Source organism: Vipera ursinii, assembly GCF_947247035.1.
Source record: "Vipera ursinii genome assembly, chromosome: 3".
Lineage (NCBI taxonomy): Eukaryota > Metazoa > Chordata > Lepidosauria > Squamata > Viperidae > Vipera > Vipera ursinii.
Window position 1 is genome coordinate 121402058 of NC_139516.1, and position 14841 is coordinate 121416898.

A 14841-nucleotide genomic window follows, 5' to 3' on the forward strand; every position below is an offset into this window, starting at 1 on the left:
CTGGAGTGGGTTGCCATTTCCTTCTCCAGTGGATCACGTTTTGTCAGAACTCTCTGCTATGACCTGTCCGTCTTGGGTGGCCCTGCACGGCATAGCTCATAGCTTCATTGAATTACGCAAGCCCCTTCGCCACGACAAGGCAGTAATCCATGAAGGGGAAGTAATCCATGAAGGGGTTATTAGCAGTAGATATTAGAAATTGCAGAATGAAAAGAGCTTGTTTGAATGCCTCTAGCCTTTTAAGGAGGGTGTCCTGCTGATTCTTAGGCATTTGTGAAAAAGCATTTGAAGGGGATAAATGCACCCTATTGCAGCTTGGCTATTAGTTTAGGGAAAATCACTCTCACTTCAACCCTCAAGACAGGCTTAAAGGGGGAATTATTTTATTTATTTATTTGACTTATATACTGCCCTATTCCTGTAGGACTCATGGTGGTTTACAGGGCAATTAAAATCATACCATACAAAAGTTAAAAAATTTAAAACAATTAATTAAATTTAAAGCCCAAAGTTTAAAAATTAAAACATTTAAAACCCAATTAAAACCCCTCAGTCTAGGCCCGACAGCTCAAAGAGCCAAGTTTTCAGGTCCCGGCAGAATGAGCGGAGGTCGGAGGCAGTCCTAAGTTCCATCAGAAGTTGCTTCCAAAGGGCAGGCGCACCCACAGAGAAGGCCCTCTCTCTGGGAGTCACCCGCCGGCAATCCTTCACCGGCGGTACCCTAAGAAGGCCCTCAGGGCTGTTTTCATTTTATTATTGTATACTTCTTTTATATGCCATATATCATTTTGTATTCTACACTTCTTTTGTACTTCATATATCATTTTGTACACATACAAGGCTGTCCCCTCATTAGAACTAATACAATCCACATTCTTGAGAATTACACTCCTATGAGTCCTATGTTCAGTTACCAATGCTCTCCTTCTTTTAGATGCTTGCTCTCTGATGCCTGCTTGAGGCTACGCTTGTACTGATTCAAGCAAATGTTGAGGAGGAGGATCTCCAGCACGAGTCCTATACTCCTGGAAAGTAATATTTCTTCACAGCAGAACCAAATTTCTTGTTTATGAATGAAGGCGAATAGACGTGTCCCAGGATAATGTTGCAGGATCCAATCTGGGTCGGTCACCGAGAGCCATAGGTTTAGTCTTCTGAGCTTTTGGATTCACACTGGGGCCCCCATCCTCAGGGATTTTCTAGCACAGTGTATCCATCCTCAGGAAACTTCTCTCTAGCACAGACTGTGCTAGAGAGGATGGGCTCCAGCACAGGTCTGAAAGCTTGGAAGATTAAACCACTAATCCCAGTGACCGACCCAGATTGGATCCTGCAAATTTTCTTCTTTCCTCGCTTATGGCAGTCTTGTTCATCATGGTCTATGCCTGCTGGCCTAGAACTGAAATTATGCAAAAAATTAAAAACCTCAGTGTGCAAAGGGATAAAACTACAATTTCATACTACTTCTATTTGACTTTATATAGCCACCTTTCCCCATCCCTAAATATGTTTCAAATTCTGTATTTTCATACACACTTAGATTCCTTCCCCTCAATGGTGTTAACAAGGATGTAACAATATTCCCTCCGAAGTTCTCTTCTAATAGGAAATCAAGTTAATAATAGTAGTTGCCAATTAATTCTCCCTGGACGGTGGAATTGATAACCCTTCAACCTGAACAATATTTGAGTTGGCAATGAACTTTTTACTATGGGATCATTTCAGTGAATTTTCCAGGCAAGGCACTAAATTTTGTACTATATTTGTTGTCAGAAGTCAGAAGATCTAACTGAATTAAATCCTGTAAAAATTTGCAGTGTATCACCTTCAGTTATTGTATTCAGCCCCCACCTCACCCCTTTCTTCCCTTTTTCATCTGTATTCATTCCCTATATGTTACAGTAAACAACACTTTTTTTCAAAAGTTTTGCTTCCTGAAAAACGTTCAAACTGAACAAAAATATAATTCTGGACTGTATCACATAGGAACCTTGAGAAATATTGAGAAATTATTAAATTAACTTTTAATGACTATACTATATTTAATTGCATAATGTTTCTGGCATGCTGCATGAGTTCAACAGGTCTAAAAGTATTTTGCTGCTGATCTTCATTTCACTTAGTGTCTGATGCATCTTACTGCAGTGTCCAACAATAGTCAGCCAGCATTGATGGATTCCAGTTGCCCTGATACTGTTTTTCCATTGTGGTGATGTCCCAGTGAAACCTTTCACCATGTTCATACTGACTGCACTAGATTTTCAAGAAAGAAGTCCAAGGGTGAATGCAGAAAATGAATTTTCAGTGACATGTTGCATTTCATGGTTTTTTATGTTGTAGGAAGCTTGTTAACCAGCTGAATGTAATTTTTTTTTAATCCCATTTATATCCCGCCCTTCTCCAAAGACTCAGGGCGCCTTACAATTTAAAGCACAAATCAATGTGCTTAGCAATTTTGTGCTCTGTAGATACCAAGAAATTTTTCAATGACCTCCTTGAATGTTTTGTAGGATTTTCTTGGACCCCTACTAACAGATCATCGATCCGCTTATCATCGATGACATATCTGATCCGTGGGCCAACAAAGATGCCTCCTTAATTGTGGCACCAGTTATTCTTGGAGGCATCTGTCTCAAATAATGAAAACCTTCTTTGTTCATCGCCTTCACAAAATTTTTCATCAGTCCAAATTTTATGTGAAGCAGAGGCTAAAATATCTTTGTCAGGTCAAAATGTGGTTCATGTGCCCAGTGCTTTTTTTTGTAAAAGAAAAAGCTGCCAGAACTCACACATGTCATACAACCCACCTTGCCTACCCTACAAGGTTCCATCCAAAAAAGGTGCCGGAACTCCGTTCTGAGCGTTCTATGAGAAAAAAAGCCCTGCATGTGCCACATTTTTATGTCCTGGAACTTAATTCTTTTGGAGTAGCCATTTCTTTTTAATGTAATATGACTCTTTTGCATGACTGTCCCATTTGCATATGTAACTATATTACTTGGTATATCACAGCTGCATTCCAAGTAGGAGAGCCACTACTTTTAGATCTCCACAGAAATTCCAGTCGTTCTTGGTTTACTGGGTGTGCTTTAACAACAGTTCCATGCTTTTGTATGTCTCTTTCATGTGTGCAGCATAGCCAACAGGTACTAAAGGATGTACATTGCTGTTATGTAAGCAGCTTCTATAAAACAATATGTGGTAGATTAAATTGCAATATGTGGTAGATTAAATTATTTTCATGATTAGCAGCCAAAACCCTGTAAAATATATCCAGGAGTGTTCAGGAAGAAAAATCTTTTCTGCCCGTTATTATTTTAAACTGCTGGTCTTTGACTATAATTATAAAGTCTACAAAAGTATATCTTGCCATCCATCCATCCATCTATCAACTCTCAATCTTTTTGGCAGTGTATGAAAGTTTGCAGACCTGAACTACTCAGATTTCTGTACTTTTGACTAACCATATTCCCCACTGTTTTTAGCATTGCTTTGATTATTTATAAAAGTGTGGCATAAGAAGTGCAAGTGAGGCTCTTTGGATCTTATAACATGTATTGATTTATTTTTTACAGCTGGCATAATAGAAATTATCAAGTGGCTCTTCACCTGGCCTCTGTCTTTGCTGTTATACTTCACGGTGCCCAACTGTAGCAAACCCTACTGGGAGAAGTGGTTCTTGGTCACTTTTGCTTCCTCTACGCTCTGGATTGCAGCCTTTTCCTACGTGATGGTCTGGATGGTATGTATTAGGCTTGAGTAAGATAGCTTTAGATTCGGTAGATGCACTGTCTTCTTGTGGGAAAATCTACCCTTCACTTTCAGCACTAATCAGCCAGAAGCTCATAAGGAAGATATTATTGTCCACCCAACAGTTATCAAGCAATCAGTGAAAAGATGTCAGGAGTGACAAAACTCATACCCCAGTTCAGGGGTAGGCAACCTTGGCTCTTTTATGACTCATGGACTTCAACTCCCAGAATTCCTGAGCCAGCATGGGAGTTGAAGTCCATGAGTCATAAAAGAGCCAAGGTTGCCTACCCCTTGCCCCAGGTGTGCCTGAAGCACCTCCTTGGCTAACAGCCATTGCCATCCCTTCATCACAATTGCAAAAAAAACCCACAAAAACACACAGAAGTACCATTTTCTGCCATTTTGAGTTAGGAAAAGCACAAAACTATGGTGTGTATACCTCTCAGGAAAAACAAAATTCTGAACTGGTCCATTTGTTTCCCCCCACTCCCCAAAAATAATTATGCCTGTTGAGGGTGAAGATTCATTCTCTGAGCTTATGGGTTAGTTTCCGAACATTTTGTTACCAAGCTAGGTAACATCTTCACCAGAAGTTTAGGTGATGTTAGTGTTCTTCTGTTTATAAGGGCTTCGAATTATGCGTATTCTTTAACGACAGTAAATTGGTCTGTCCTATGTACATTTTCCAAATCGTTTTGGAAATCCCACATCCTCTAGCTTACAGGTGTCAAACTTGCAGCGACACGTGACATGTCGCAACGTATTGTGACTTTTTCTGCATTGCCGGAGCTGGGGCGGGCACAGCCTCCATATGATGCAACCGGCCCGCGGGTCGGCAGTTTGACACCCCTGCTCTAGCTAATCCCAAAAAGTTGCCCATCTCTTGATTGTTTCAAGGCAATCTAAAGAGGTCTGCTTTAAACAAGGAGGCATCTTGTGCTCTGAGAAGCATTTATCTCACTAAATAAGACATCTTTACTCTCAGGTAGAAATTACAAATGAAGTTGAGCAAAGATCCATGGGACTAGTTATACAGCATATCCTCTAAGGCACGGGTGTCACATTCACCGCATCATGTGACATGTATGGCCTCCATACGATGCATCTGGTGCACAAGCTGGCCCTTTAATACCCCTGCTCTAAGGAGACAGTGATTCAAGCATCACAATTGAAACTGATTAAATCTAACTATTGTTAGCTATTAAACACCCTCATTGTTAACTATATGAAAGATGGCATCCAGTTAATCTGAATATATCATATTTTGTCAGCAAAATAACTCCTTAAAAGTAGTACAAGCTTCTTGATATTCTCTAAAACAATTTTGGGAAGAAGAAACGGGAGTGCAAGTCAGTCACATACAACCTGAAACAGCTTAGCAGATCATAAGGTTGTGAGTACCTTATGTACAGAAAAAACACCACCCACCCACCCATGCTTATTTGCACTACATCACTATAGTACAAGTCTTGGTTATGGGCTGGTCATTGCCTGCAGTGAAGATTCTTCTCCTTTCACAAGCCATGAAGTGGTTTTTAAGCTGTCCTTCTTAAATTCTGTTTTTCCTCCATCTGCCTTACCACGTTAGTACCTAAGTTCTTTCTGTATACTGCAGCAGACCAGAAAGTGCACTCAGTAACAATTGTTGGGAATGCTTGCATGCTCCCTATTCTAGGTTTCATCCATACAGTAATATCACCCAAACCAGTTGCAGCACAGGCTTGTTGGAATCCAATTGGATCTAATAACTTTTTCAGCCAGAGTAGTCTAATAAGTACTACTGTTCCTGCAGAAATTAATTGTAGCCACATGATGATCAGTGGGAAAACCTAAAGTGTCTCCATCCACAGAACACCTCATTGAAAACCAAATGGCAATGTAGATATGTGTTTAAGCAACCTGACAATTCATTTTATTTTTCTAGGTCACAATCATTGGTTTCACTTTGGGTATTCCAGATGTGATCATGGGGATCACATTTCTGGCAGCTGGAACCAGTGTACCAGATTGCATGGCAAGCCTTATTGTGGCACGACAAGGTATGTTTGTAATTTGTTTTATATATATATGAATATTATAGAGTTCTTGAAGATATTTAAAAGGCATTCTTTAATTCTGCTTTGGGGTAAAGAAATAACAATTACTACAATAGAGAGTATATATTCATAATATGGAAAAGAGTAGTCTCTTTTCAGATAGAGAGCCAAAAAAAAAAAATAACTGAAGAAGGATAGGGAATGTCTTTAGACTTGGACGCCCTTTTCTTTCTCTTTCCCATCTCTTTTTGATTTTCCACCATAGGTATGTTATGATGGATTACACGGATGACAATCTGAAATATAGGGCCACACCTCTTCCTTTTCTTCTTCCTTTATAATTCCATCCTCTTTTTTATTTATTTATTTATTTATTTAAATGTATATACCGCCCTTTCCCGAAGGACTCAGGGCGGTTTACAGGGTATTTTTTCTTTTCATTTTCTTTCTCTCTCTTTTTGCAGCCCTCAGAGCACTTTCTGAGCATAACTGCTGAAAATCACAGCCTCATCCACTTTACATTTTTGCTCACCTATCCCAATCTTAAATGTATTGGTCTAATCTCTAAATTGGAGGGTTCTAGACTTTGCCATCTCTACAACACTACATGTATTATGCCGAAGACGTAATATTCCTCTGATGCAGCACAGGGCAAAGAATGTGATGCTGGTAAACTGAGGCATTGCACATCATTCTCCCTGGCCAATGGGCTCCTGGCCCTTCGCCCCTCACTCTTCAGCCAGGTGCCCATTGGCCAGGGAGAATGGCAGGGGAGGGCCAGCGGAGGGGGAAAGCTGGCTGGAACTGGACTGAGGCAGATGGACAAAGGTGAAGTGGGCGTGGCCAATGGTGGGAGCCTAAAGGGCCTAGACCCCTCCTGACATGCTTCTTTTCTTTTCATTTTCACATACGGTTGTGTGCATCTAACTCAGAGAATGTTTTACTGCAAGACAGGGGATGACAATAACTTACGGAGGACAGGTTTATGACCCTGATTGCCAATTGTTACCTTTGAGTTAAGAAGAGATATACCTTTTCAGTATTAATTGCTTCTCACAAATGCTGTAGAAGAGTTACTCTTTTGGGGGGGGGGTTTAAAATGCTAGACAGGATGAAGCTTTTCTTTAATCATTCTTTAATCCTTTAGAGTCAACAGCTTTTTTCAAATCAAAAGCCACATTGAGAAATGGGAAGGGGGGCAGTAATGGATGGCAACTGGATGGAGCCAGGGAGAGTATTGTTGTTAGATTTAGCTTCATTGGACATTGCTAAATCAAAACAAACATAAAGTAAAACAAGGCAGCCCGGATCACTAAAGCCAGGTTTAAAAGCTTTTCAGAGCCCCAGGAGGGAGAGTGCCATCTGGGCCTCAGCATCTGTGGAGGGATGCTATTCCAGAGGGTGGGGGCTGCGTCAGAGCAAGCACGTTTCCTTGGTCCTGTAAGATGACAACATTGAAAAGAGGAGACCTGGAACACATCCACTCTGCCTGAATGTATCAGACAGGCAGAACAATGGGAAAAGGGCAGGCCCTTAGGTAACCAGGTCCTATGCCATGGAGGACTTTACGTGTAATTATTATCATTGGTACAGTTATCATTGTATTTAGGATACAGTGATGATTGCATTTATTGGTATTCCCTACCAATGTAACTCAAGTGAAAGTAACTCAGCATTGTATCATTATTATTTTCATTTTATAAATCAAAATACTTATCTTTACCAGGAATTATTAAATACTTTATTATATCTATTAGTATTAAAATACAATACAGTAGTTCGGCACATGGTTTCATTGAGCTCATTTCATCTTTAAATCTGTTCTCTCTCTGCTGCATTTGTATGTTGTTGTCAGTGACTCAAAAACAAAAAAAAAAGAACAGATTCTCTAGAAAATTGGGAACAACCAAATAGACAATACCTCTCTCAGAGAGAAGAAAGGAGAAGAAAGGAAAGAACGGTAGGGCTATAGCCATTGTATACTCTTCAGGCTGCAGTTTCATGTGAAACTCCACTTTAAACACTTAATTGAGAGCAATTTGTAGCAAACTACTTTTGCTGCATTCTAAGTTATGCTAATGAAAACAATGACAAAAACAGGATGAACAGGAAGGCTTTTTAAATGTCTCTGTAATAATATTGCAGTGGTAATTTCTCCATTTCTTAACTTCTGTTTATACTTTGTTCTGAAGAAAGTTTACACATGCTTTACAACATCTTAGCTGGTCCTAATAAAGGCAATCCCCAGCTACAGATTTAGGAATTTGCTTCAGTAGCTCTGTTTTGTGGTAATTCTGACTTATTTACTTTCTTGTGTTGCAGGAATGGGTGACATGGCCGTTTCTAACTCCATCGGAAGCAATGTCTTTGATATTCTAGTTGGCCTTGGCCTTCCATGGTCTCTACAGACTCTAGCAGTAAACTATGGCTCTGTTGTAAGTTATACATTTGGCTGAATGAATTCAAGGGCATGAGATGGAAGATAACTTTCTAGACATGAGGAAAACTCAGAAGAAATTAAGAATTAAGGTGGATAACAATTTTGACTGGTACCGCCTTACCGTTAGCAAGGAATACTACCTGTGGCATGGATACAATTAAAACTGGTAGTTTCTCTATACACCTTCTCTACATAACTAAAAAGTTTACCTCTTGGTATCATTATTTACTATCCCAATCCAAATAGACTTTTGAGCAGCTTAGATTTCTTGGTTTCAATAAGAAAATTAAAAGGGAAGGGGGTGGGGAGAGAATTATATGAGAAGCATAAAATGGTGTCATCTAGATAAGCATGTCCAACCTGCAGACATGGGCTACTTGCTGCCCTGGACAGTTAGTAATGTGATCCCACAAGACCACCACCACCACCCCAAAAAACCCGAACTTTGTTATTTATATGTGACTCAAGACAATTCCTCCACACTCAGTACAGACCCAGCAGGCCAAAAGGCAGGACATGCCTGATCTAGAATGATGTGGATGTGCACAGAAATAGGAATCTACGGATTGGTAATAGTTAGAGGTTTCTGTCACCTTAAGTGGACCAGAATGACTACACCTACAGTATGTGAAGTAATAATATTTTTTAGCATAATAATGCCGGAATTACCATGTTCCCTTCAAATACCTCATAAAGCTAAGGTGCTGGAATGTAGCAACATAAAAATAATATTGATAACACTGAAATATTAAGAGAATAACAAGTTACAGAAAATAGGTTGCAAACTATTATAAGTCATAATGCCTACTCTCCATATACTGGTAGGCATCTTGGAAACCTGCTTCAGTCCAAGTTCCAAGATCCTGTTCAATGGACTTAAACTATATACTTACACAAGCATCATTTCACATCCAGTGCTATTCTGCAATACCTGTGTTGTTATATTTATAACTGGTTTACAAGAAAGAAAATAAGAGCTGTTTTCAGAGTCACATGTCAAGAAGTCAAAACAAAACAAATCTGTTTACCAAGCTCTAGGGGTACAAAAGCTAGTATCCAAGCAGTCAAAATAGGAAAGGAAACAAATGGGAGCAAGCTACTTTATAGACTCAAAACACTGATTGTTTTGCTGCTGTGGAACTGGATGTTCACTATCCATCCAATGTAAAAGTGCCCCGCCCTGGCATAGCAGCTTTCTGAGAGGAAGAAGAAAAATCAGATAATCCCACTGCATTATGAATTGGTTTAGACCAGGGGTAGGCAACCTCGGCTCTTTTATGAGTCATGGACTTCAACTCCCAGAATTCCTGAGTCAGCTGCTGATTCAGGAATTCTGGGAGTTGAAGTCCATGACTCATAAAAGAGCCGAGGTTGCCTATCTCTGGTTTAGACCCACTAATGCAGTCCCAAGAATGGTCCCTGGCAAAAAGAAAGGGAGAGCATTGTGAAGATGAGAGAAACTTGAGAGTAATCCAGTGTGGTTAGATAACCTTACAATTAGACCTGAACACTAGCTGAGTATAGATGAAATAGTAGCTGCTGCAAGAACTTGGGTTTGGTTAAGATTAACTCTTCAGTGAATGGCTATCTTAGTTGTGTTAATTTGTCAACACTGATTATCCAACAGTCAGCGCACTCTCCTTTTTTCTGCTTGGATCTTACATTTTGATCTCCAGACCCTTGTCTGAGTCTTGAGCTGGTTTTGCTTTTGACTTCTGAGCCTGTTTGCTAATTTCTCTGTATTTCTCTGGCTACAAGTAATTCTTTTGTGCAATGAGACCTTGGACACTTACACTTTGCTTGGTATAGTCCTATATAATCCTTGGTATAGTCCTATATAAATATAGTTAGGTAATAAACAAATACAGGAAATGTAAGACATAATGAAAATGAGTGTGTCTTTGAGAGCAGTACAGCTAGAAAAGAATAATCAGCATCAATTTGAACTGACCTATTTAGGGATAAGTAAGATTTGCTAAATGCAAAATAAATGAAGTTAAAATCCATATCTAATGGACAGCTTAAACTGGACTATAATGGGAAGTGAAATTTATATTCTGTAACTATAATGACTGTAACATAATTGAGTTCGTCATTACATTCTGTGCTACATTTAATAAAGTAGAGCAACCAGATTTGGGGCTGCAAAAATCTGGATAACCACTAGATGGTACCAAAGTCATACAATCTGAAAAAGGACTAAGAGAAAATGTAAACTTTTTTACAGATGGTGTACAGGTAGTCCTCGACTTACAACCACAACTGAGCCCAACATTTCTGTTGCTAATTGAGACAGTTGTTAAGTGAGTGTTGCCCCATTTTACGACCTTGCTTGCCACAGTTGTTAAGTGAATCCCTGCAGTTGTTAAGTTAGTAACACAGTTGTTAAGTGAATCTGGCTTCCCCATTCACTTTGCTTGTCAGAAGGTCACAAAAGGTGATCACATGACCCCAGGACAGCGCAACCGTCATAAATATGAACCAGTTGCCAAGCTTCCAAATTTTTATCACGTGACCATGGGGATGCTGGAAAGGTCATAAGTATGAAAAAAGGATCATAGGTCACTTTTTTCAGTCCCACTGTAATTTCGAATGGTCACTGAATGAACTACTATAAGTTGAGGACTACCTGTACTTTAATAAACAGGAGTGAAAATGAACTGGGGCCTGAAGTCGCATCCTGAGATCCTGCGTGAGGGCTACCTGCCAGATTTTTGAAGCAAGTTCCAAGTTCGGAGAGTCAAAAGAACTGGAATAGACCGTGCTAACCTTCAGACACTTTTCAGCTTGTGCCAGAGGAAGAAAAAATGCCAGATCCAAGAAAGGAGGGAAAACCTTTTATCCATAACAACCTTTAACAATGCAGCCCTATTACTGAGAGAGGGTCAGATAGCATTGTATGTATTAGCTTAAGCAACTTGGCAATTCATTTTATTTTTCTAGGTCATAGTCATTGGTTTCACTCTGAGTATTCCAGATGCGATCATATTACCAGATTTCAGGGCAAGCCTTCTTGTAGCAGCATTGCAATACCTGCTAATATTAATGTACATTACAGGAGTTTGGCACACACTTTCATTAAGTTCATTTCAGCTTTAAATTTGTTTTATCTCTATGGGTGTATTTGTATTTTGCTTTCAACGATTCAAGAAAGAGAGAACAGAGATGTCCTCGTAGAGAGAAGCAAGCAGAAGAGGGAAAGAAAGAGTAGGGATGTAGCATCTGTGTATACTAACCTTTGGAGTTTCGTGGAAACATAAAACTCTTTAATGAGGGTAATTTGGTACCAAACCACTACTAATGCATTTATATGGTTAGTTACGGCAATGAAAACAACAATGGCAAAAGCAGATTGAACAGGAAGCATCAGGCACTTTCCTCTCTACTTCCCCCCCCCCCCGCTCCCCAAATGGCACAGAAGGAACAAACAGGTAGGCACATAATTCAGACACCTCAGAGTACGCCAGAGGAAGAAAAGTTTGCCAGATCCAAGAAAGGAGGTGCTGCAATGGAAGTTGGCAGGGGGAACTTTTCATCTGCAACACCAAATTTAACAGGCCAATTACTGACAGAGCTGGCAGCCCTCTCTTTGGCAGATGAATTCAAGCATAATTGTGACAGTTGTCTGTCAAGGATGGTTTTAACTGTACTGATCGGAGGTTAGACCTGAGGCCTGAAATGGCTCCTCCCGATTTTATAATTCTATTATTTTATGTACGGCCTGCAAATAGGTTGGTTTTGGCTTTAGCAACAGGTCCTCATCTTCCCTGAGTCAAGTGCGGCAGCAGAAATAGAAAGCAAAGAATGCTGCTCTTTCCATTTCCTTATTTTTACTCTCCATGCGAGGGAACTGGAGTCAGCTTGTTCTGAACTCATTGTATTGTAAACTCATCTGTTTATTTAGTGAAATTTATGAAGGGAATTTTCCCCCTTCCCATCCTGTGAGAAATGGAAACTCCACGGAGCAGCCCCCATCTAAAAGACTGCCCACTAAGAAGGAAAAGAGGGCTTAGGAGCCCCGGTGGTGCAGTGGTTAGAATGCAGTATGGCAGGCAAACTCTGCCCACAGCCTGGAGTTCGATCCGGATAGGGGTCAAGGTTGACTCAGCCTTCCATCCTTCCAAGATTATTAAAATGAGGGCTCAGATGGGGGGGGCAATAGGCAAATAATGTGTTGTTGTTGTTGTTGTTGTTGTTGTTGCAAAGTGCTATATAAGTCTAAGTGGTATTGCTATTTCTACTGAATAAATGTTCACCTATCATAATCTGGGAGGGGGGAAAGGGGAGCCTTTTCCTCTCTGCGTGTAACTGATTTCCTGGTCAAATCTCAAGAGGACTTAACCTGCAAATCAGCTTCCTAATGGCTGGTGCTTAAATATTGCTTTCTTGACACAGCTAGTGCTTTTGTACGCAATCCTTTGTCTGTTGTGAGAAGAGGAAGCAATGATGTACTGGTAGTGACAATGAAGTATGCTACAGCCAGAAGGGGGAGCTATTGGGATACTGGTTCCTCTTTCATTTTTCTTACATTATTCTTTGTGTGCATTTCCTGGTTCCTCATAGATCCCCCCAACCACTGGACTTTTCTCCCAGTGTGACACTGCGGATGCACAGAAGTACATCTTGCCAACACCTTAGCCAGGGATAACTATCTTTTGTTTGTCAGCTTTTCTTTTTTTTTTTGAGAAATGTGCCAAGAGGCTTTCTTGCCCCAAGAAATCCAATCTTTGTTCCAGGAAACACAGCTGTAATGCCATTGTGGGCAGCTGAGACTATAAACCAAGTACATGGAAAAGCTGCAAAGTCTTCAGTTGCAACACTCCCAGTGAATTTCTCTAGGGAAATTTGCCTGCTTTATTCATTAAAGAGACTCTAAGAACTTACATTCAGCAAGAAGAAATGTGATTTCTTGGCCCTTTCATGCCGTGATCCTGCATTGGATTAGGCTGCCCTGTAAGAATATAAAAATATCCTAGATGCATTTTTTTGTTATTGTGCCCAACTAATGGTATAGCAATGCTAGATGAAAATCAAAGTCTTAAACCATATCCTCTCTAATATTTCTATGATATTTCTGTATTTTGTATTATTTTTTACTTTTTGTCTTGCCTCTGCGTCCTCCAGCCCTCATGTGCTTACTGCTTTTGAAGGCAAAATAAGGAAGGGTTGATACTGATGCAATACTATTGAGCATTACTTCGATGCAGAAAGATTTTATCTTAATTGCTCATTAGGCAAAGAACAACTTTACAAACTAGGAAGAAAGTCCTTCTGTTGAACGAACAAGAAATGCATTGTTTGCAGGGCACGAACTTTAATCCTCAGTTATTTTGTGGTGACAGATGAATGCTTTTCTTCTTCTCTCTTTCTGTACATCTGTGAGCCCAGCTGAGTAACTAAAATCTGGAAGCCATCCCATCACCTTTAGAAGAAGATTTGTCTGCTAGAGATGCCCTGAGCCCTCTGAAACAATGGCGGCTTGCCATTAAAAATATTTGGGTAACCTAAAGAAAATAAAAGCAAGCCAACAAATACTAGTTAGAAGTATGTCTGGGAAATAATTGTGTTTCTTGGACATTCTCCTGATATTTATATGGCTCCAGAAAAAAAAAACAGATTGATTCAAAATAGGATTGTTTAACTTTTTTAGAGGCTTGAAAGTGGATTTTTTTTTTCACCTAACTTGATGGATTGTAAATATTGATTACATAGTCGTGGACTCTTTTTAAAGCAACATGTGAAATTGACACCGCATAACTGTTTTTCTAGAAGGAAAATATGAAATGCATTTACATACCCTGAGTAATACCGAAATCTTTCTTTTTAACTATCTTCAGTTCTAAACAGCTGGAGTTTAAATGTGCTGTCCCAGCAGACTTTATTTCTAACTATGTGTTATGATCCCACTGAAGTTCCAGTTAGATCATGTGTATACTGGAATAGAGCCAAGTACAAAACTATACACATCTGTTACTACTAAGGTGACTAAGGGGAATCTGTCTCTTTTGTTGGGAAATGTCTTGTTTCTGAAAACTTTTAAAGGTCCAGGGACCCTTCATCCAGGATAGTTTACTAACAGTTTACTAATTATCACTCTGATGCCTTAACCTGTATACCACAGAAACTCACATGTCTGTTTATTGATCTCCACTAATGGGGCAAAATAGTGTTTCATAGGAGAACAGATTTTGAAACAATATACCTGAAATGGGCTCACTTAGAAAATTCATCAAAAATCCGCGACCCATTATTCCCATGGGACGGAAATTTGGCATAGTTGTGGCTCCTTCAGTACTGCCATACTGCTGCATCACTGTGCCAAGGTGGTCGGCTGCGGTCATGTGGTTCTTATTTCCAACACTCCCTGACAGCTTCCTATAAGGAAAGCCAATGGGGAAGCCAGCAGAAAGTTGGAAGTCACGTCTGTTTTGCCCGCCTACGGTCATTCTGTTTCTCTGTTTATGGCAATGGAAATACTTCTGACAGGATGACCCAACATGTTGCAGGTTGTCTAGTGTCGAAAAGCTGAGAGTGCAGGCCTATACATTATGATTAAAAATATGTCTTAAGTAAGATTGCTTTTACATAAATAGGTATAGTGTTCCACTCATA

The 14841-nt window shown here is 39.8% G+C and overlaps 1 protein-coding gene across 2 annotated transcripts in view; it reads left to right on the forward strand.

The window, feature by feature from the left end:
- SLC24A3 (solute carrier family 24 member 3) overlaps positions 1-14841 on the forward strand; it is a 197260-nt gene that overhangs the window by 170172 nt on the left and 12247 nt on the right. For both annotated transcript variants that reach the window (XM_083358336.1, XM_083358337.1), the window contains exons 13-15: positions 3576-3742; positions 5678-5792; positions 8112-8224. In XM_083358336.1, coding sequence (XP_083214462.1) covers positions 3576-3742; positions 5678-5792; positions 8112-8224 — 395 coding nt within the window. The remainder of the gene's footprint in view (positions 1-3575; positions 3743-5677; positions 5793-8111; positions 8225-14841) is intronic.